Source organism: Bombus flavifrons, chromosome 11 (genome assembly GCF_040668555.2).
Source record: "Bombus flavifrons isolate JBK064 chromosome 11, iyBomFlav1_principal, whole genome shotgun sequence".
Taxonomy (NCBI): Eukaryota; Metazoa; Arthropoda; class Insecta; order Hymenoptera; family Apidae; genus Bombus; species Bombus flavifrons.
Window position 1 is genome coordinate 12,734,198 of NC_138452.1, and position 21,768 is coordinate 12,755,965.

Below are 21,768 nucleotides of genomic sequence, written 5' to 3' on the forward strand. Positions count from 1 at the left end.
TTCAGAAAAAAATACGAGTATCATTGGTAGCCGACGATACCTTAAAAAGAATGTTAGGAAGTCAGAGATTTCGGGAGAACGATGCATCATCGATGAACTGCTATAACATATAACGTATATTTTCTATAACGGCCAGTGGGTCAACGAAGTAACAGGCCGTCGATGACAACCGGATGACAAACTATCTACGTGCTTTCATCCTTCCGTCCTCCGCGTCCTTGCGTCCTCTATTTCGCTCTTTTTCAACCAGTAAGGGACCAAGAGTATCGTTTCGATACAAACAGTTTAAAACGTATTTCGTGCAACGAGACAGTCTCGTTTGTCGTCCGATCGATCCTCCATTTGTATTCTTATCCAAGTGAAATCGATTTTTCTCCCTTCTCTCAAAAATTGCACCATATTTCCTTTCCATCTTCTGTTTTTTCCTTTTGAAATACGAGACGAGCAAGTTTCACGGCAAGGTTTCCCTTCGATGTATGCAGGTTCTCGGGTTTTACTTTAATTACCGAGCGTTGCCATAATACGTCGACGATGCGTATTCCATCGGTTAGGAAACATCGGTCAGGATGTCTAGGAAATCATCGACGAGTATCGGTTTCCGCTCGTTCGACTTTACTCGTAGCGTCATATGCCACGCGTACAACTATCTGACACGAGAAACAAACGTGTATTGAAAATCAATAAGCTTGGAGAATACGCGTTTCGTTCGAAAAGGCAAAAGATAAAAAACCGTACGAGGTAAGAGGCGAAAAAGGCAGGTTAAAGATCTGGAAACTAGAATTTAAGACAGTAGCATCGTGGAAGCAGTTGTACGCGATCAGGAACGAAGTGACGTTTTACAGAGGATTTTTCGGTGGACCGGTGTTAACGATTGCATCTTATAGCGGAAAGGTAGGATCATCGTTTCGCGATACGGGAGAAACATAGTCGGCGAGCGGCGACAGTTGTCGTCGAGCGAGTCGGCCGCACGTGCACACCATGTTTCGGTAACGCGCGAGTGTCGCGCGGAAACAAGCTAAATATAAGTCACGAGGAAAAAGAATAACCTCCCGCCTAGAAACTCGCATTACTCGCTTAAACAACCTCTACCACTTTTGCTCGCGTTCGTTTCGGAGCATTACGTTCTGCTGCGACGCGTATTGCGTATTACGTTTCCGACAACGGCCGTTAGTGCAATCGCGTCCGCGACGTACCGCGCTTCGTCTCTTCCGTCCTCCTCTGCTCTCTTCTCTTCTCGTCGGTTTTCCTCTCTCGTCTCGTCATCGTAGTACCAGTTGTCGTTACGAGTGCTCGCGTTAGCCGATATCGCGACATTCCTCTTGCAGGAAATATGCAATTTTTTCGTATTGACAGTTAACGGTTAAGTCGCGTTATCGCGTTACCTTTCCAACGCGTACGCTGTGTGAAACATCGAAGCGTTGATCGTTCGAAAATCGCGATTCCAACATTACGCGTTCGATGAAATGGCGGCGGACGGGTTAAACAGAAAAATAACGATTCGCTTGTTCGAACAAGCCACGCAGCAGACACGGACGAGGTATTACTCGTTCGTGCTACACACCATTCGATCTGCCACTGTTTCTCTCCGATCGACGATAACTCGTACCGATCTGTGAATCGTCGTTTTGTGGGTCAGAGACTGTTCGAAATGGTACTGGGTAAACACTGGCTTTTCATCGCCGAGATATACGTAAATAACGCATCGTCACGATGGTACCGTTCGCGAGATTAAATTTTCACGCGAAACGGTCGTGACTTATTTTTGTAGAGCTACGATACGCTACGGTACGGTGCGGTGCACTGTTTGCACCGTTGTGTAATACGCGCGTACGCAACATAATATGGATATAATTGTTTGACGCTGTTGTATAATACGGCTTGCAGCGTGTATTCAGTCACGACTGAGACGTCGTCGCGCGAACATCACGAGCACGAGAGCAAGTTTCTGTTTGGCGAATGCCGCGCAACACGATCGTCTTCCTCGCAAACGAATAATTAACCTTGAATCGATCACGGCTTTTCATTTGCTATTCGACGTGAGTATAAATGCGGAGCGTCGCGCCGCACCTCATCCGTAGTTGACGCGTCGCACGTCGTACGTTCCGAGAGCTCGCGCTTGGACAGGCGATTCGCGCGATCCTCTCGCGAACCGCGAGACACGGTCGGTCGGTCGATCCTTCGACGAATATCCCCTTTTTGATATCGCGGGTCTCTTACCTTGCCACGTTGTCGTGGAATCGCGATGGCAATGAAATTGTCCGTGTTTGTACGTGCGTCGGTAACATTGAAAGACGTTGAACGCGAAACGAACACTTGGAAGCAACTGAATGTACGGAAAGAGGAAATTTAGTAAACGATGCCATTGGATGTTGCGCGCAAAGATACGCGCGATATCAGGTGTGTGGTTGGTTGTACGAGGCGACATCGTGCCGTTCCTACCGTCCAAAAGAAGTCGTACAGATTGGTCGATCGGTGAAGGTCGATCCGAGGAAGAGCAGCGGCTGGAAGAACGATTATCGAAGAATTACGAGACAAAGTTGAGCGAGAAGTACCGATGAATCGTTTACGTAACGCGAAATCAACCGAAAGGAGCGGCCGCAGCAGCACGTTTCCGAAACGCGCTCGAAACGGAACGACTCGTGTACGCGTTTAAACTCGAACGAGCGCCAAACTATGTCGAATTTTCTCGTCGATCGACAGGCTTTCGACTGACAAACGGCCAGCACAATACTTACGATAAACCGAATTTAGCATTCTGTTCGGTACCGTTCGAGCGAACCTCGTAGAAAAATGAGATCGAACGAGGTACCTGTATTTGCTAATTGGCAAGGCGTTTCGAACTCGTACGGTGACGTCGTTGAAGGTCCATCGCGATAAAACGATCACGATATACGACGATCGATCGACGAGAGATTTTTCTCACGAAGAGTCGTTTCGGAACTCGTTCGCGTACACGTCGAACGGTGATCGTTAGACCGTGTGCATACCTGTTATAGCAAAACGAAATTGCACGAATAAACGAAAACGAAGGCGTGCTTGTAGAAATTCGCAAATCGACGCAAGGGAGCCAGATATCGAATGTAGCTATTCAAAACTGGTGCTAGTATCTACGTAGAGATGGTTAAAATTAAAACGTTGCGTTGCTCGACTTCGTTACGATTTTACGGTATGCGAAGAATGGTAGATACCGTCAAGCTGTACGATCCGCTGGAAAAGGAATTGGACGATTGATAATAGCGTACGTTGATAATTGGTTCGGATGGTGGATGGTGCGAGAGAAAAATGGAAGAAGCGAGACACGCATGGGCTACTTTAAAGTCAGTCAGAAAGTTGACATTGTTGAACGGTAATGGTAATGGCAACGACAACGGTAACGGCGTAAATGGAAATTCAACGACAGTGTGGTACGATATTCCTGCGCCAGTAATAATACATTGTTGCCAAGAATTGCCAGATGCGTCCAAGTTGAACCGCGTCGAACCGATCGAGGAAACAGCGAGCGTCACGACTACGAACGAAGAGTCGACAATCGATACTCGGGATAACAAAGGGCCGGAGAAACGCGGGGACGAGAAGGAGGGGGAGAACCGACGCAGAAACACGGTGGAATTGACCGCGGTCACGTCGGTGAAAACCGACGATGACGGAGTGCCGAAGATCAGCTTCAGTTTCCTACATTCGGACGATAAATCTCGTACGGCTGTCGTGGAACGAGCTACGGTTACAGGAGAAACGACTACGACGTGGACGACCGCGACCGTGACCACGAACAAGAACGACGAAGATACGTCGACGCGAGACGAACTGTACGACTTTCCTAGGAATTCGTACGTCCACGACGAAATCGAAAGCGAGAAAGCGGTAGAAAGTGAACGCGAGTCAAAAGTCACTGAGGACGACGAGGAGATTCGCGGCACGAGTCCAGCGAAATTCCACGGGGAGTCGGTCGAGATTCGAGACGAAATCGACCATCGAAACGTAACCGATTCGCAGGATTCGAAAGAATCGAGCGGTGCGTCCCGCCAAGAGGTCACGTCCGCGGAGAAAGCGAGCGATTCAACGATCGCGATCAACGTCGCGAATTCGGAAGGAAAAACGGATCCGTGCGATCCAGCGAATGGAAGAAAAAGGCATTGCGACGGATGGAACGCGCAAAGCGACGGATACGATGCTTCTATGCCAGCGGCGGGCTGCTCCTACTCGGACGTCGAGTGCTCGAACGACTCTCTCTCGAACGCGGTGGCCCGCCGAGAGGAACGTTATCCAAAGGTATTAAGCGCGTCGCTGAGACACGGTACGATCGGACTTGGCGATAAACCTAGAACCGAAGCTTCGAATCGTCCGATCGATCTTCCACTTTCCAAACGTTCGATTCGTGAAACTCGAGAGAAGCTAGGAAAGATTTATCGCTAGGTCTGGTCACCGGTGTCGAATACTCGGTTACCTCGTCTCTTCTCGCGACCGAGAACAAATGTCCTGAAATTGCAGAAACATCGGCTGGGGAAGGCTTGGGAGAAAATGCGAAACTGGCTAAGGGACGAAACGTCTCGGATCAACGAGGTGGTGAACAAACACGCGAGATTGCAAGCCGTCGGTGCTCTTTCCGAGGAATCGTGTACCGTGACCGTTCCGAATGGTAACAGCGCGTCCTACGATCTGACCAAGGCGAGGACTCCGGAATTAGGATCGATCACTAGGGTCGAGGAATTCGGTTTGTCCTCCGTTTCGCAAGAGCACCTAAAAAGCTCGTCTTCTTCTCCCGAAACCGCGATCGTACCGTCGAAAACGAACGTCACTTTCCACCGAGCACCAACGAAAACCAATGGCTTGGGAAAAATGATCGCCACCTCGGACAACGTGTTAAACGAGAAGAGCGAACTGAGTATCGTTCCGGTTTCCTTCAGCATGGACAAGCTCTGCTCCGATACGGAAATCGACGAGACGCACGATGCAGCGACCGCTGCCGAGATCGACAGCAGGGATCATGCTCGAAAAGCCGGCTTAATTAAGAGGAGAATGCTGGGGTCAATCAGAGGGTTAATGGCCTCCACTCATCTTCTACACTCGGTCTCCGTTCACGAGACCGAAGAGGTACATTCTTCTATTTCGTTCCACCCACCGCGTAACGCGATTACGTTCGACCGAAGCGACAAAATTCCTTTCTCACGGATCTCGATGGATGCCCGCTCGGTCAAGGCGATCGCTCGCGAGCCGAGAAAAATCTGCCATCGAACGAGATCTTTCCTTCGCTTCCGATACGTGAAAATCTTTTATTCTCCGACGATCGCACCGCGCGCTAACGTAGACGCGAACGACGAGTCTGAGCAGCGTACCAAAGAAACGATCAAAGCGAAGAAAGTGTGAGAAAGTTGGGCGGAGAGAATAACCGACTTTGTTCTTTTCTGCATGCTAGCTGATACTTGGGTACGTCTATACGTCTATAGGTACTACATAGTACGCGCTTATACGGTATGTTTATACGATGATGCGGCATCGTAGCAATCGAAAAAATGCTACTCGTTGTACTTTGATCGCAGCTCGCGTTATTTTTCCTTTTTTTGTTTCTTCTTTTTTTCCATGCATTATATAAGCTAAAGATAGACACGTACCGGCAGCTTATTCTCGTTCCGAAAACTATTTCAGCGCTGGCGCGACCTATCCAACTTTCCGTTCAAAGTAACCTTAATTTACCCATCAAGCACTGTTCTCGAGAAAGCTGGAGTCGCCGCGTCTCGATTCCGTAGCTTCCCAACTGCGAATACAAATATAAATACAAATACTTCAAGCGAAAGTATTCGTGCGTGGCATACAAGGACGTCGTTCTCATCGTTAATCCGCGCGGAGAAGCCACGAATTCAGGCTGTGTCATTGCCGTTTGTTTTCTCTATCATCTACGAAGGAAGAATCGTTTGCGCGTTAAAGATACCAGATAAACGAGTAGAAATTGCTGCTACCCGTGGAAAATTGAGCGTACGAAAGAAAGCAGAGGCATCTGCGAGAAACTGTATACGAGGTTCGTGAGAGGTGCGCGTTAATAGCTCGGTACGGCGATAGTAACTGCGACCTCCGCGATTTCACCGCGTCACGTGAACCTAAGCCGAGAAAATCTCGAAGGTAAAAGGGAAAGGAACCGTACACATCGATCGCGATCTCTCGATATTTCACCTCTGTTTTCGTCCGTCGAAAGCAACCACCGCATCGCTGCCGTGCCGCTTCCTCCAGACGATCGACTATCTTCGATTATGTATTTCAACGTTTCAACGATTCCGATTAGAAGATAATACCGAGAAAAATTGCATTTTTCTCGCGTCTTATCAGAAGACTCGCGCGTATCTGCTTGTATTTGAAGAAGGTATCCAGTCGGACGAACACCTGTAACAAGTTCTAGACAATCGTGTCCCACCTGTTGCACGTGCCAGCCCATTTCTTTCACGATCAATTACACTACGTGTAATATCCAATCGGACGTATCAATTAACCTTTTACTCGAAAAAGTTTCCACATCGATGTCAAAGTATCAGCGCATCGATATACAGGATGGTTGGTAACTGGTGGTACAAGCGGTAGTACAAGTGCACGCGTACCGAGCGAAAATTCAAAGTCGATTTTCTCGAAAACAAAGCCTCAAACGAAAAATTTTTATTCTATATTTTCGACTTCTTTTTTCGCGTAGAATCACCCCCTTTCCGCTTGTACCGCCAGTTACCAACCACCCTGTATTTTATTCTCGCGTACGCAGTTTTATCGAACTCTCGTAAATTTGTTCTTTACTGTTTGCAAATAAATTCGTACGGACGTTCATATCCATCCGACGATTTTACTATTCTTCGTATACGTATAACATTGCTCGTTGTCTAAGTAGATGAATCGTAAGAAAGTCGATCTCTCTTCGTGCAATGCATAATTAATCTTTCTCTCACAACCGTGAACACGCTAGCGCGGAAGGTTAATCGACAGGCGGAAGTAGCTACGTATCTCATCTTGAAACACAATAGATCAAATTAATCGTCGCGATTAACGCGTTCACGGTTGATATCAGGATTTCTAAAAGATCTTCCTTTCGTGTTAAATCACGATCACTCGAGGATAAATTCTAGCGTTGTCTAATATTTCATTCTTTAACTATAACTTATTCTATGTCGATCTTTCTCTCTCAACGTACGTTCGTTGTATTTGTATTTATCGACCAGTCCGATGCGCGTGTTACGCAGAGCTACTAAGCGGCTTGGATTTCTGAAGCTCATTTGTTCCGGTTTTTAAAATTCATGAACGCCACTTTGTCTATATTTGTCCCTGGTCCCTTGTCTTCCACATGTGGAACACGCCTTTGTCACGCGAGTACCGCACTTAACAAAACACCGAGACCGGCTCGACAAAATCCGGATAATTAAGACGGATAATCCTGTGGAATGGAATAACAGATTCGATTAACACCGTTTAAATAATAGACGCGGAGACTATGTTTCTTTACAAAATTGTTAACAATAGGTTTAACCGCCCTGCTATGCATCTAAATACAGTCGCACGGACGTGATTTCACGATCATTTTCATCTAACGCATCACCTTCGCCTCGATGCATTCTAACCGATGACGCGATGAGTTGATTCGATGTTATTGCGGGCCCTCAGACACACTAAAGTCCGATGCGGCGCGACGTCGCTGAGATTCTGCGATGATACGTCCGTCTTTGTTGTTTTTAATCGAGAAAACAAAGAAAGAGATACGATCGCGACGATATCGCGTGAGCAAAAGTCGCTCGTCTGCATTTAGGCTAACATTTAACGTTGCGTAACCAATGCGTAATCTATGCGTAACGTATGTTCCCTCGCCAACTATCCACTTTTGCTTTTCATCGGCCGAAGGATTTTGTTTCGTTTCCTACATTCTATGCTGCTCTGAAATAAATAAATTTCATTTAATCGAGTTTCACGAGTAAAGCTATCCGTACGAATTCGACCGTAGAACTTGCGCATGCGACCTTGTTCGGTGATAAGATTTAACCCGAATAAAAACGCTGAACAGAGTTCTACTTGGTTCAATTCGGTAGAGAGTGTACAAGACGAGAATGTAGAAAAATGAATTTTTACCATTCAGTGGCTTGGAAAGTCGTCCAGTCAGAAAGTTACTCGAAAGGTTGAGTCGGGCGTAACGTCAGAAACTACCGGTAAATGACATTTCCCATACACCCTTTCTTCGTTCTGGTCGTTAGTCGAGGAAAATATCTCAGATATAAGACGGTACGTAATGCACAGGAAAATCTAGTTGTGGCTGACCAGAAATAAGAACGACAAATTTCTCACCTACATGACCGGTTTATGTACCAAGAACTTTGGCTGTGCTTGCTTCGTTCCTGACATCCACACTACGTGTCTCGTTTCTCTCCTAAAGTTTGTAATTTTACGAAATACCTGAAGGGAGGAACGCGTTAAAGACTCGAAGAACGTTTACCCGTTCGAGTACCAGCATTCGATTAGCGAGCAATAAACTCTTGGAGATAGGTATACATATACTTTCTACTTTTAATTAATTCCGTTCTTTCTCTATGTTTTCTATCTTGTCGTCTCTTGTTCATAATGCTCGCGTTTAACATTCTAAATATCTCTTCAACCTTATTATCCTTTTGCTTCGTTTATGAACCGTAAAAATAAAACTCGGTACTTATAAATTTATACCTACTTTCGTGTAACGGATGGTAATTGTTGTTTCTTCCGCCAATCCGTAAGCCAGAGTCGACGAGAATTCGCCGCGAAAAGAAATCGTTGTAACTCGCTCGCAAGACATTAGAAACGTTGCATCTCGTGAGCTGTGACGCGTGGTTACCGCTATATTCTGCGTGCTCCTTATCCTTCTCCACGATCGTTCAAGCGTAGAACGAGCTCTGGTTGCGAGCTTTTAGTTTCGAAAGTAAGAAAAACAGAGAAAAATTAATATCGGTTTCTGGTTGCAGGGTGGACAAGGTGGATTCGAAGATGTTCGAAGGTACGTAAAACAGGGTGGAGATTTTTGCAAGGAATTGGCATCGATCCTACACGAAAGGTGAGTTCCTTCTTTATTAATCGAATCGCTTCTTCTCAACACGCACGCAGCACGCGTGTATCTCCGCATTCTTAATACATTTGCTATTTATTATATATTTGCGATACGTGTATATTCGCCTTGAATCGTAAACCTTTTGTTTCTTGTCTTCTCTTATTCCAGAGCGGAATTAGAAGCGACTTATGCCAAAGGACTCAGCAAACTGAGCAACAAACTGACTAAGGCGTGCGCAAAGGATCAAGGTACTCTCTTCGTCGTTTTAACTTTTAACGATTGATTTAGCAACGCGATATAAAGTAAAGAAAGTCGAGATAGTAAGTAGCAGTTTTAAATACAATCGGTGGCTTTTGAAACGCAGGTGGCAACGGGAGCGGAGGTGTGAACGAAGCATGGAGATGCGTCGGCGAGGAGATGGAGGCTGCCGCAGAAGCTCATAGGATCTGGGGAATTACGCTTAGCGAGCAACTCGCCAAACCGATCAGAGTGCGTCGGATTTCGTAAAAATTCCTTTTTCATCGTCCCTTCGAACCATTCCTTGAAATATCATCGCGCATTATCGATAGTCGTTATCCCCGTTAGTGGATTGTCATTCGCAGCAATCGAACAAGGTTCTTCCTTTGCATCGAATTTGCACACGTAGGGAATACGCACGCGTACACGTACACGCGTGTTATTTCGTTTCGATTCTTTTCTCCTTTGAAAACGCCCCTGAAAACGCAAGCACGGGCGTGAACCGTTGAGCGTTTGTCGGATGATCGTTGAAAGAAGCGATGATAGGCGTTAAGGAGGCGTTTGCGTATCCGCAGGTAGGAGTAGCAGAGGCTCAAGGACGTTCGAGGAAATCTATCGAGAATTCCGTGGATAAGGCCGGGAAGTCTCTTCACGAGTGGCGTAACATTGCGATAAAAAGTAAAAAGCAAAGTTTCGCTTGTGCACGGGAAAACGAGAGGTTGCAAGACCTCGCGAGGCTGCAATCGATCAGTCAGAGTCAGCAGAGCAATAACAAATCGTCGACCCATCATATGACGGAGAAGGAGGTCAGTAAGCTCGAAGCGAGGAGGAGAAAGGCCGAGGACTCGTCTCGTAGGGCGGACACGGAGTTTTACACGGTGAGCGTGAGAGCTGAGAGAGCTAGGCTCGAGTTCGAAAGCACCATGAGGAAAGGAGCCAAACAAATGGAACTTCTCGAGGAGGAACGATTGAGCGCTCTTAAAGATCTCGCGAACGTTTATTTAGCCCATCTGCAAGCCCTAGCTCCCCGTCTGCAACAGGTACGTAAGAATCTTATACGCGCTGCAAAGTCTCATGATTATCATCCGTCATCTTTTCCTTACAGAGTGCAGACCGTTTGGCAGCTCCTATACGTAACTGTAACGTGTCCCAAGACATCGAAATCTTGAAGAATCTTATACGCAGAGTAGAGAGCAACGACGGGTGTAACGCCGAGCAATTGCTCCCAGACTTTTATGCCGAACACGTTACTCTAGCGATGAACAGAGAACGTCGGAAACAAGCGCTGGTAAGAGTCCTTCATCTGATCAGGCAGGACTTGGAGCGCGAGAGGCGCGGCAGGGAAGGTTTGGAAACTCTTCACCGAGCTTTCATTGCAACACCGGCATTCGCGGCGGATGAGAGCACGCAAAACGTAACGGAAAAACTACACCATGTACGATTACTCTTATGCTCTTTCTTTTATCATTCGCTATGTCGTGTACCATCTTCGAAAACTCTTACCTTCTTTCAGATGCGTTCTATGTTATTGTATTTGGAGGCAGCGAGGTATAAAGTTGGAGGAACATTGGCCGAAGTAGAAGGCAGTAAACGAGACAAACATCCGTTGGCCGAACATATTTTAGTTTCAAGGGATAAACAGGGTTTGCAGCAAAGTGTCCTTAAGGTAAGCTTCCGTAATTCTTATCATTATCTTGATTGAAAGAACGAGAGAAGTGCACGCACATTCTTCCACGCAGATTCCTTCTTGGGCGAAGAACGAATCGTTTGAGATTCAGGAGGATGAAGACGAAATGGATGTTCATCTCGTAAAGGATCACGATACCGAGAGTCGTCATTGGGCCGATCGAACAGCTGGCGATGGAAACTCGGAGAATCCACCGGACGAGGATGACTTTAGTGATTTCGATGAATTCAGTAGTCATTCCGAGGACAATAATAATCAAGACGTCGATGCCACCGAAACGAGTGGCAAGTCCGACGCAACGGAGCAATGTAGAGCAATCTACCAATACTCGGCAAATTTAAACGACGAGCTTAGCTTAAGTCCTGGGGACTTAATAACGGTACATCAAAAACAACCAGATGGTTGGTGGATAGGAGAGTGTAGAGGACGAACTGGAATATTTCCAGCCACTTACGTTCAAGTTATTAATTGAACAGCTTACGCTTTGCTTCGTCTCCTGACATTCAGGAATTAAACAATGTTTTTCCTTCTGATTCCGAAGGAAAGAAAGGGAGAGCAGGTGCGAATAGGTATAATGATACATGAAAAATATGTAGATGCAATTATACTGTAAAAAATAAATAACAACAGAAGTTATTAATTATACATATGAACGAACTACCAAAGTATGATTGAAATTAAAAGTGACTCTCCTAGAAAAAGTCAAATTTCACTGTACAAAGAAACATTTTTTATCTTTGATATCGAGTCGTATTGCCCGTGATAGCAATTACTGAACAATACGAAATATGGCGCACCGAAACGCACTATCTACTACAGATAGTCCACGAAAATATTTATCAAACGTGTCTTGTACGCGTTCGATACCAATTTTAAACGACAAGTTACTAAATGCATATTTGTTTGCGTCAATAAAGTGCCAATGATAGCATATACATACATATAGAAACTGTACGAGACGGACAAGATCAGTCGAGGATAAAGTTAATATTTTCGCTACAATATAATAAATCGCAATCAGGAAAAGGGAGGGAGTTTGTACAACGAAGTAATACCTTTTTGTTTGTATAACTTGTGCATCGTAATTTATAATTAAGTTGTAATATTAACATAAGCATAAACATGATTCAAGTCATTTTCATAGAAAGTAAATGTCGTTTCTTCCTTAAAAAATCAAAGACTGTTTATTCACGCAGCATTCACGCATGAAATTAAATAGCGTGACATGTATATAATTTGTTTAATTTTCGAAATTCCATTGTAAATAGTACTTAGCTGCATTTAATAACTTAAGTGTTTTATGTAACTGAAATTTTAATTAAAGTTCGTTTATTTATCAGCTAATAATACATTTTTCTTAACTCACTTATACATCTTAATCACGAAGTTCGTCTGCGTAATCCCTCTCCAATTGCATTATTACTTCATGGATCATACGAGTACCGTTAACTACAACATTAAAATGTTTATCACTATAACCGACATATGACACGTTTATATTTGTATATTTTATTGCGAAGTAAGTATGATAACTGTACATAGCTACCATATATATCTAATTTTATCATACATATAATAGATCTATCTTACCGCAAAAAGGTGGAATGTTGGAAGTTGCGACAAAGAATGTTCCTCGTTGAGGATAATTTATCGCGTTTATGCCCATTTCGGCACAAATAGTTTTATCGCACGATTCTGTTGCTAGTTGTATCAGGTTTCGATACGATAAATCCCAATGATGTGCCCAAAAAGTGCAATTATGCTTAACCTCGGATATCAAAGACTCCGTTAAGTAAACGTACGACCGTCCATGGCTGCATATAGATTTGTTAATTGCTAAAATCAATTCGATATTTTATCCGAGGAAGAAAGCTTACAGTAATAAGCTTTTTTAAACTGATAATAAGAAACTCCTTTAAACGTCGTATTTAGCGAATACTTACCTCGAAGAGGAATTGGTAAATATTCAAAATACGAAGAATCGATTTTTACGCAGCCAGGCTGGCTTCTGCCACCGTTAGGATAGAAATCAACATGACCTAATACAAATTGTTCGTCCGTTCGTTCATTCTCGCAATAGCATAAAACACGGTGTATACACAATGTATGTACAAATAACAAACCTATCGGTTCTGGTAAACCTAATCCGATCTCCGAAAGTAATTTCCCATTAGTATGGATAATATCGACGAATGGTGCATCGGATTTGTGAAGTTTCATCGTAGAATGTACATTCTTGAAACAAGGTTGTGCAGGATCCAATCCTGTTATTCTCTGGACTTCCCACTTACTTCGCCTTTTTTTCAGTTCTTTCGCAGCAAACCCGCAAATATGTGCTCCAAGACTATGGCCTACTAAATGCAATGGTCCCCAATTATTGTTGTCGGAATTACCTTGTGTGCTTGTTGTTGCATTCTCTATATGTTCTAGAAATCTTTACAAGACAATAAGCTCCATGAGCTTGTGAGGTTAACACCTATACAAATAGGTACGTAAAGCAGACCTTGCAATTTGATATCCTATTACTTTTGTGTTAACTGCCGCTTTGTAATAATTCCAAGTATTGCCCCCGGCACTCCAATCTACAATTACAACATTAACGTCGTTCTAAAACATATTAGAGAATAAACAAAATTATTGTTTGAATTACCGATGATAACAGATTAGAAAACTAACGTTGCTAACATCTATTACAACATCCATTACTTTCTAAGGGGAAAGATTCCGTTTGTCTTATAAAATGTACTTCAACGTGTATGGAAAAGAAAGAAAAAAAGAAAAATTGTAATCTACCCATTGAAGAAATGCTTTTTCCATTTCATTGATCCACGATTGTTGACCATGCGATAAGAATCCGTGAACTATTACGATCGTCCTTCGTTCGATTTGAAAGTCTGTCCACTCCAAGCCAAATTGTTTACCGATAAGTACCTGAACGCGTCGTGGTTGTTTTCTCGAAGAAAGTGAAAATTGAACATCCAAAGCATTTCCACTTGAATTACTCATAAAAAACCATTCTAAAATCGCAGCTACTCTTTTTCCTAAACCAAAACAATCCACTTGATCTGATTGGGAATTTTTTCGATAGTCAATAAAACTCGAGGAATTCGAGAGTGTATAAATGAAAGCTGTCAAATTGCTATTACGAAAACTCGATAAATTGTTATCAATACGATCTCCACTTGTATCTATTTTTACATTTTCTTCCAAAATGTGATCCTGCATAGCAGAAATCGCAGGCAATCTGATGAACAGTAATGCAATCCACATCATTTTCATTACTGAATTTCTGATCGTAATGGAACATGTCTATATATCTACGTATATACGTCAGTATACAAACCAAAAAAATTGAAGTCATGACCTAACGATAACGTAGCTTACATTGCTAATTTCAAGTAAACTAACACTTCAGAATACATAATTGTGAAAACATCCTTACGTCTTTTCGACATTATAGACGTTATATTTCAATCGAAGAAAACTATTTCCTTAATATTTTTCTTTAATAATAAACTAATTCTTCTTATTTTTATTTCCGGTGTCAATATAATAAAGCGTTGTTTTTTTTAATATTCTCATAACATTGAAAGTATTAATACGAAGGAGAGACATTAATGTGAAAATGTAACAAACTAATTTTTATAATTTCGTTAAAAATAAAAAGATATTAAATTTTAAATACACCTCTATTAAAAGAAATATTTAATTCGTGCCTTCTTAAACTATTATTTAGAAGTGTAGTATCTATAAACACCACCATTTATTACATATCATCTGTACATGATCCAATAAGTCACGCAGCGTTGTGCTATTTGCTATTTTTATTAGCGTTAAGAATGAGAAGATAATACGTTCTAAAAAATATTGCAATTTATATATTCAATTTTTGCTTCTTCCTTTTTCGTGTTTTTTCTTTTTTCCTCTTCTGGAAAAAAACAACAAAATAAAACGTTAATATTTGAATATTAATGAACGAAATGAACGATATACATTTCCTTACCATTGTTGGTTCAAAGTTTACTTGGTTGGATACGTTTCTACTACCTCCTTGAAAAGTACTAAAATCTACGACTTTATAGTCGAATGTTTTTGATGGCATCATACCTTTCTTTTTCAACTCCTTAATTGTACTGTCCTTTTCTCCTTTTTTTCTTGTGCTATAAACACATTCAATTTATCAATAATTCTTACCTTACGAAATTTTATATATTTTAAGCATTCATAAACGTTATGATATTAAAATTTCAAGATGCTTAGCTTAAAACATAGAACTGAGTAATACGACCAGAAATAAAATAACCAATTTTTGAATATACCTACCGTAACGGATTAACAGTTTCATTACTCGATGCTTGTTTCCAACTTTTTGTAATACCTTCTGATACATTTTGCTCTTCGCTTAAACGTTCAATTTCATCTGATTCTTGTTTTACATATTGAGTAGTTTTGGTTTCTAACATCGGAGTTGGGTTTGATAAATCATCTTTAATTTTTTTGTCTTGTACTTCATCTTGTTTGTTAATATTTGAATCTCGTTTTCTTTTACGACCCGACATTTGACTCAGTGGAGTTTGAGATGGTTTTTTTGGTAAATCTGACACACTTCCTTCTGACACTATTTGAGAAACACGTTTAAAATGTTCGTAAACTCTGCTTTTACTCTCTGCCGTTTCATCTTCTTTCATTTTTAGTTCGTTCAAACGATTTTCTTCTTCTTGTCTTAGCCTTTCTCTTTCCTCTGCTTCTTGTTCCGCTATCATAGGTATAACCCGTTTGTATCGTTCGAACGGGCTTATGAAGAGAAACTTTTTTTTTCTATTACTTTCCTGCTCGTCTATTTCTGCTTCCTCATTCTGTAAACAAGCAAACAACCACGAAGACTACAACTGTCGATCTTTCTTAATTTTTCTACAAGATAATTAATTTTATTATTCATACGCTACCTCAGACGTAGTTGGGCTGTCAAACACAGTCACTGCATGCTTCATCGCAATATTCGAAATTTGCTCTTCTATTATGCTGTTTTCGTCTAACAAACATGGTAAGTCAGCTCGTGCTTCCATGCCACTGGGAATATCATGAGGTGAATACATCCACATTTTTGAACTGTTAACAGGATTTCTTTGCGTCAATCTTTGCCGGATATCATCTTCAATGATTGGCTTAATAAGTGGCTGTTCCCTAGCCTTCAATATTATTTTATGTAGTTTTAATAAATTCTGTCTAACCAAAGGAGGAATAGAGTCACAGCATGCCAAAATTCCTTGCATTTCACGAGGTAATGTTTCAGCTATGTTCAATAACATATGATTTGGCAATACGTAAGCAATACTATCATCTTCCCCCCTGGCAGTTTGATCTCTCCATTTATGCAATTCTTTTAGAGCATAAAGCTGTTTATTATTAAACATTTTCTGGCTCTTTCTATACATAATCATGCAACTTTCCTCTGTCCAGACTGGTTTTATATAAGTCTTTTTACAAATCTCTGTACTTCTGTCGTATACAGCTTTCAAAATATTGATTTGTCCATTAGCAGCGTCTATTAAAGCGTTCCTTAATAAATCCTTTATGTACAATAAATAATGCGTATCCTCCCTGGCATATTTCATAAGTTCCTCTGGTAAAGGTCTTATGCGCCAATCTGCCATTTGAAAATGTTTATCAGGATCTACGTTACAGTAATGTTTTAGCAAATATGCTAAACTTAAGTACGGCAGGTTAAGTTGTTTTGCCGCTTGATGCGTATCAAACATATTCACTACGTACAGAGATAAGTCTCTCTGAAGCCACTGAATGTCTAAATCTGCTCCGTGAAAAACTTTTAGTATCGTAGACTTAGTAAAAATTTCATTTAGCTCGTGTAATTCAGATCGTAACGACAGAGTATCTATCAGGTAATCTGTATCTCCTGTTGAGATCTGCATCAAACAGGTGATTCCTTGAAAGCTTCTATACGAATGATGTTCCAAATCTACAGCAATTTCTTTATACCTTTTTAGATCTTCTATCAGTAACTCAATATCCGACGGATCTTTGATCATTACCAATAGCGTTTCTTCCAGGGGTTTATACTTTCTTGGCACCGATTTTTCCAACTGATCATTAGGGGGGACAAACATATCCAGCTCGTATTCGTAAGGATGACTAAAGATTTCGCCATTTTCACCTTCTTCCAAATAAATAGCCAAAGGTTTCAAAGAATTGGGTTTGTCTTTAATTCTTGGACACCAGGGTTTACAGCTATTGTCAATTTTGTCTTTGAACGTCAGCTGCGGCCTTTGAATATTTTTACCAGCTAATAAACGAACAGATTGAATATTCTCTGTGTCTTGGGATCGATAAACTTTTTTGTTCCATGAACCGTTAATTCCATCTGGTTGACCCTTTGCGCTTGACACCAGCAATTCTACTTCGGTATTCTTAGCGATGCCACATTCTTTGTCCATTAAGGCATTCTGCGATACACAGCACGTTTCGGATTCGTAAAAATTAAAATTTAAGCATAGAAAAACATAGAAAGAATATCTTTTGAAAAACTTACAGCTCGGTCCAAAAGCATGTCGTTCGTTTCTAGTAGAAGATCAAACTTCTCTTCGACATCAAGATTCGATATATTGCCCTTTATGCCAGCTAACCCCAATAAATGCTGCATAACGTCCATTAACAATTTTGTATTTTCATCCTTGGCTTTGAGGAAACTGGGAAAACACGAGTAATAATTGAAATTTGATCCAGTTGGTAAACTATTAGCACATTTAATTCCAAGTTTTATGGCATCGAATGCTCCCTAGAATATAACGATTATTTGGTACATAAGAATAAAAGAAGAGACAAATTTTTCAAATTAAACAGTTGGACAAGTGTAACTATACCTGAACATAATCGTGAAAATTCTCATATCCAGGTATTAATTGGTTAACTCGTTGATTCTCATCTTCTAGCGCTTGGCATTTGCCGCTGCAATCTTCCGTAGTATCCATGCCGTTAATTATAAGCACTTACTCTTCACCCTTCGTATAAAGTTATTCGATAGCGCGAAACAAATATACAAAAGTGCAACTACATTGAACGTAACCTACGTACATATGTTCGTGAACGTAACCTACAATTTCCAAATTTTGTATCCCTATTGTATCATGCGAACACACCAACAATAAGTAGCCACCTACATACCGTATTACCGATCTAGCCGTGAATATGGTATAAAAATCTGTTTTCTCCAAAAATCATATCAAGTAACTTTAACAAGTGCTAGTTTCGATAATTCTGATTCTGACGACATTTCACGCATACTGTGACCATTACATCCATAGAATGATCTATGATTCTATCATAAAGTAAAGATTATATCCTATACAGAAAAGGAAGTTGGAAAGCGGAGCGCGGTTTGCGTATAATAAAGAGTCGTGTCGCATTATATAAAAAATGTCGTTAATATACAGCGAACGATGTTTTTTCTATAGCGGTATTCGCATCGGCGAAATGCAATCGCGACGAAATTAACGAAATCGTACGAAACTCTTTTAAAACGCATACACTCGCAATGTAGAAAATGACGTCGAAGGATGGCGCTGGTATCACTATAATCTATCCATTCCCTGTTCTCAGTGTTCAAGTCCAAAATTAGTAAATAAAGATGGTGGCAGCGCATGAACTGTGTGCGATATCGTCACGCGAAAAATGTCTGGTAAAATGAAATGGAAACGAGGAACGTGTACGATCTCTCAGAAAAATTCAAAAGTCGTAGAGACTTAGTGATCGGAGTCACCGCAAAGACGATAATAACAGTGTAAATAGTGTAACTTTCGTATAGTTCCCCGGGAGCGTAAAGCAGCCGCAAAAGAGGATAATTTGGCTCCAGAGTTCACTGTAAGGTACAAATTCTCGCTATTTTTAGACTCTACCCGAGTGTCGATTCTCATTCAGAGCGTTCGTTCGTTCCATCGACGAATATGAGTGCGAAGAAGGAACGTCTATCCCGATTAATCCTGAATAAAGAAACGTTACGAACAAGCGTCGATTTTCTATCGTGGGCGTTTTCGATTACTCAATAACGAAGAAGGAAAGCCCGTTGTCATCGTCGTTGTCCTCCTCTACGTCGTCGTGGTCGTCGTCGTCGTGGTCGTGATCGTGGTCGTCGTCGTGGTCGTCGCCGTGATCGTGGTCGTGGTCGTGGTCGTGGTCGCGGTTGTGGTCGTGATCGTCGTACACGACGTCTACGTCACTCTCGTTTTCATTACTGTATTATCTCGGAATGACGTCCACTCGGTGTTTCCTTTTACGTTTATATAGCGAACGATAACGATCGAAATAATTAACGGATGTTCCTAAAGAACTCTTCGAAATATCAGAATGCTATTTTTATCGGCAGGAACCTACATACCGCGCTACGCGCTTTAGTTGCATACGATGCACAAATACATGTACGCACACAGTGACATACATTTTATTTAACCCAATTGATAGAACGATTCTCGCGTCAATCGATACGTCTTATTAGCCGCATCGGGAAACGAATTTACCGATTCTATCGCCTATTACTGTCCCGTTCTTACCGACAATATTTACATCCAGTTTCACCGTATACACTCGCACTCACGGAATTCGATTTCGATCCTGACCTTAGCAATTTGTCGGAGAACATATAGTAACTCTGTCTTCTCACGACGTTTTATTCGAGATTCCTTCGAACGCTGTCTATCGACGCTTTGTCGTTTCCCTACATCGGCTCTGTCCTCTTTTTCTTTCTTTCTTTCTTTCTTTCTTCTCTTGTTAACTTTCTTTTTCTCGTTAATACGGGTTTAACGTAATACCACGAAAGATTTACGAGGGCAGAAATAGCATAGATCCAGATGGTCGCGAATGAAATTCACCGAGTAGTCTATTAATTCTTGGTGACTCAAACTTTTGTCGCGAGAAATTGCGATCCACGCGTACAATCACCCACGACGAACGTACAGAGATTCATTCATATATGCAATGCGAGTCGCGCGATGGAATAATAAGGGTTTTAATAATAATACGTGAATCACAAGATGCCATAGAAGCCACCGGATGACGTCACGTTCAAACGACATCCTCTGGCCCGATAAATATTCTACGTATATCGAACAGTTTCGAGAAGCACTTTCGCGCTGCTTTCTCTATGGTGGTTCGTAGCGAATGTCGACGAACTGAAAGTGAGCGCGAACGGCTGTTAACGGTGAAACGGATTGGAAACTGTGGCAGATCGCGTTCGAAATTTCGAAAGTTTGGGGAAGAAGAGCAGAGCTCTTGGGGAGCGGAGAGAGGCGACGAGTAGCCCGAAGAGACGAGAACGAGATGGAAGACGGTGCACGAAGATTCGTAATCCGTAGCACCGATTTGAAATAGATGAAAGAGGCGATAGGATCGGAAGAGACGTAACAACAAGGAACTAGAAGGAGGCGCGCGTGCTCGTACGGTTTATCGTCGACGTTTCGAGGTCGCGGGAAGAAAATCAAAGTTGGCAAATTTTTCGAGCGATCGTTGCCAAACGGCGCCTTCGCGCGTCGACCCTCTAGTTCGCGCGAATAGTTCCGCTTTAGCAGGTTTGCCGACTCGAAAAATTTCGCCGAAAAGCAAGAAGTAGACCGGTTGGGAAGGAGGAGAGAAGGAGAGCGAAGAAAGAAGGAAAAAAGGAGAAGAGAGCGAGTCGGATTTGGAAGATACGACACGGCGAAGTCGCGCGAATCGGCTGTGCGATCGGCCGCGCGCGTTTATTTCTAATTGCTCGGTCGAATTTATCTCGCGTTCTTTCAGACTTCGCGCGTTGACAGAAGATATTTTAGACTCGGTCTATAAATAAGAGGTAAAAATTATCATGACCTGGCTACGTCGTTCCTACTAGCGCTGCATCGAAATCGCTCAGCGGCGAACGCTCGTTCGTGTCGCGTGATCCGATCGTCGAATCGATCGCGATCTCCGTCGCCAGTCGACGTCTCGTTTCGCCAACTCCGCTGTCGTTCGATCGAGAAACGTTGGCGATCGACCACCGATTTGGCCAGGAAGCGGAGAAAGAGTGAAAAAAGGGGAAATGGAAGTCATTAGGACATCAGCCCTGAAGCTGGTCTGCCCACGCGGCGGGTCTACGTGCCCGCTAAAAATATCGAAACGCACCACGATCGAATATCGAGAACGAGAAAGACTACGTGTGCGAGCGCGAGCGCGAGCGCGCCTGCGATTTTCTACGGGCACGTGTTCCGTTCCGACCCGCCACGATTCTTCGACGATTCGATCCTCGCGTCGTTCCTTTTATTTCTTTCGTTACTTATGTCCGTATAATCCTTCGGGACAGAGCTCTTTAGTTAGTATCGGCTGCCGAAAAAATTCACCGATTCGGAAAATTCGATTTCCGTTGTTCGCAATTAAGCGGATAATGCGATTGCCGACGAATCGCGAATCGCGGAGTCGGACTCGACGATCCGACGGAGGAAAGAGACGGAAAGCGAAAGAGCGGTCGGCTCGTTTCCGTGAAAAGCTACGCTGCTTCTCGTTTGGCACGCGTGTTGGCGTGGCTTCTGCGTGACGATCGGCCAAACGAGCTCGCCGCGAGGAAGTCAAGGTGGGCCTCGAAAAATATTCGTACGCTTTTCGGGGAAGGAAAGACACAGAGGTATACGCATCGAGGTTACTCACCGAGGTAGCCAGGCAAAGCGAAGCAAAGCGTAATTCGCTTGGAAACGGAGGCCAAGAGTGTGGATCGCACGCGCGGTCCAGCCAAGCTTTTTCGCTTTCGTTTCGTTCGCGATCGTCATTCTCCTTCCTTCGTCCTCGAATCGCGAAACAT

At 42.7% G+C, this 21,768-nt stretch overlaps 3 protein-coding genes across 8 annotated transcripts; 1 reads left to right on the top strand and 2 right to left on the bottom strand.

The window, feature by feature from the left end:
• The first annotated feature begins 898 nt into the window (after window positions 1–898).
• Nost (Nostrin) lies at window positions 899–12,107 on the top strand. Its single transcript, XM_069123125.1, has 9 exons — window positions 899–4,269; window positions 4,489–5,091; window positions 8,949–9,037; window positions 9,200–9,279; window positions 9,396–9,520; window positions 9,844–10,308; window positions 10,374–10,703; window positions 10,782–10,934; window positions 11,008–12,107. Exons 1-9 carry the CDS (start codon window positions 3,283–3,285, stop codon window positions 11,425–11,427), a joined length of 3,252 nt encoding a protein of 1,083 aa, XP_068979226.1. The 5' UTR covers window positions 899–3,282; the 3' UTR covers window positions 11,428–12,107.
• On the bottom strand, window positions 11,193–14,425 carry LOC138184818 (phospholipase A1). 2 transcript variants are annotated; one of them, XM_069123131.1, is made up of 7 exons: window positions 13,749–14,425; window positions 13,459–13,562; window positions 13,079–13,389; window positions 12,899–12,994; window positions 12,546–12,791; window positions 12,322–12,404; window positions 11,193–12,261 (listed from the first exon to the last, which is right to left on the bottom strand). In XM_069123131.1, the coding sequence occupies exons 1-6, from the start codon at window positions 14,232–14,234 to the stop codon at window positions 12,331–12,333; spliced, it is 1,317 nt and encodes a 438-aa protein (XP_068979232.1). In that variant the 5' UTR covers window positions 14,235–14,425; the 3' UTR covers window positions 11,193–12,261; window positions 12,322–12,330. The 2 variants fall into 2 exon arrangements, with proteins under 2 accessions (XP_068979232.1, XP_068979230.1); XM_069123129.1 differs by lacking the exon at window positions 11,193–12,261 and having other exon boundaries at window positions 12,268–12,404.
• A 276-nt stretch (window positions 14,426–14,701) lies between these two features.
• On the bottom strand, window positions 14,702–19,646 carry Rrp6 (exosome component Rrp6). Of its 5 annotated transcripts, none has more exons than XM_069123031.1 (7): window positions 18,143–19,646; window positions 17,834–18,063; window positions 17,503–17,748; window positions 15,902–17,416; window positions 15,279–15,811; window positions 14,959–15,115; window positions 14,702–14,883 (listed from the first exon to the last, which is right to left on the bottom strand). In XM_069123031.1, the coding sequence occupies exons 2-7, from the start codon at window positions 17,939–17,941 to the stop codon at window positions 14,830–14,832; spliced, it is 2,613 nt and encodes an 870-aa protein (XP_068979132.1). In that variant the 5' UTR covers window positions 17,942–18,063; window positions 18,143–19,646; the 3' UTR covers window positions 14,702–14,829. The 5 variants fall into 5 exon arrangements, with proteins under 5 accessions (XP_068979132.1, XP_068979135.1, XP_068979133.1 ...); XM_069123034.1 differs by having other exon boundaries at window positions 17,834–18,036; window positions 18,135–19,646; XM_069123032.1 differs by having other exon boundaries at window positions 18,135–19,646.
• Between the last annotated feature and the right edge of the window lie 2,122 nt (window positions 19,647–21,768).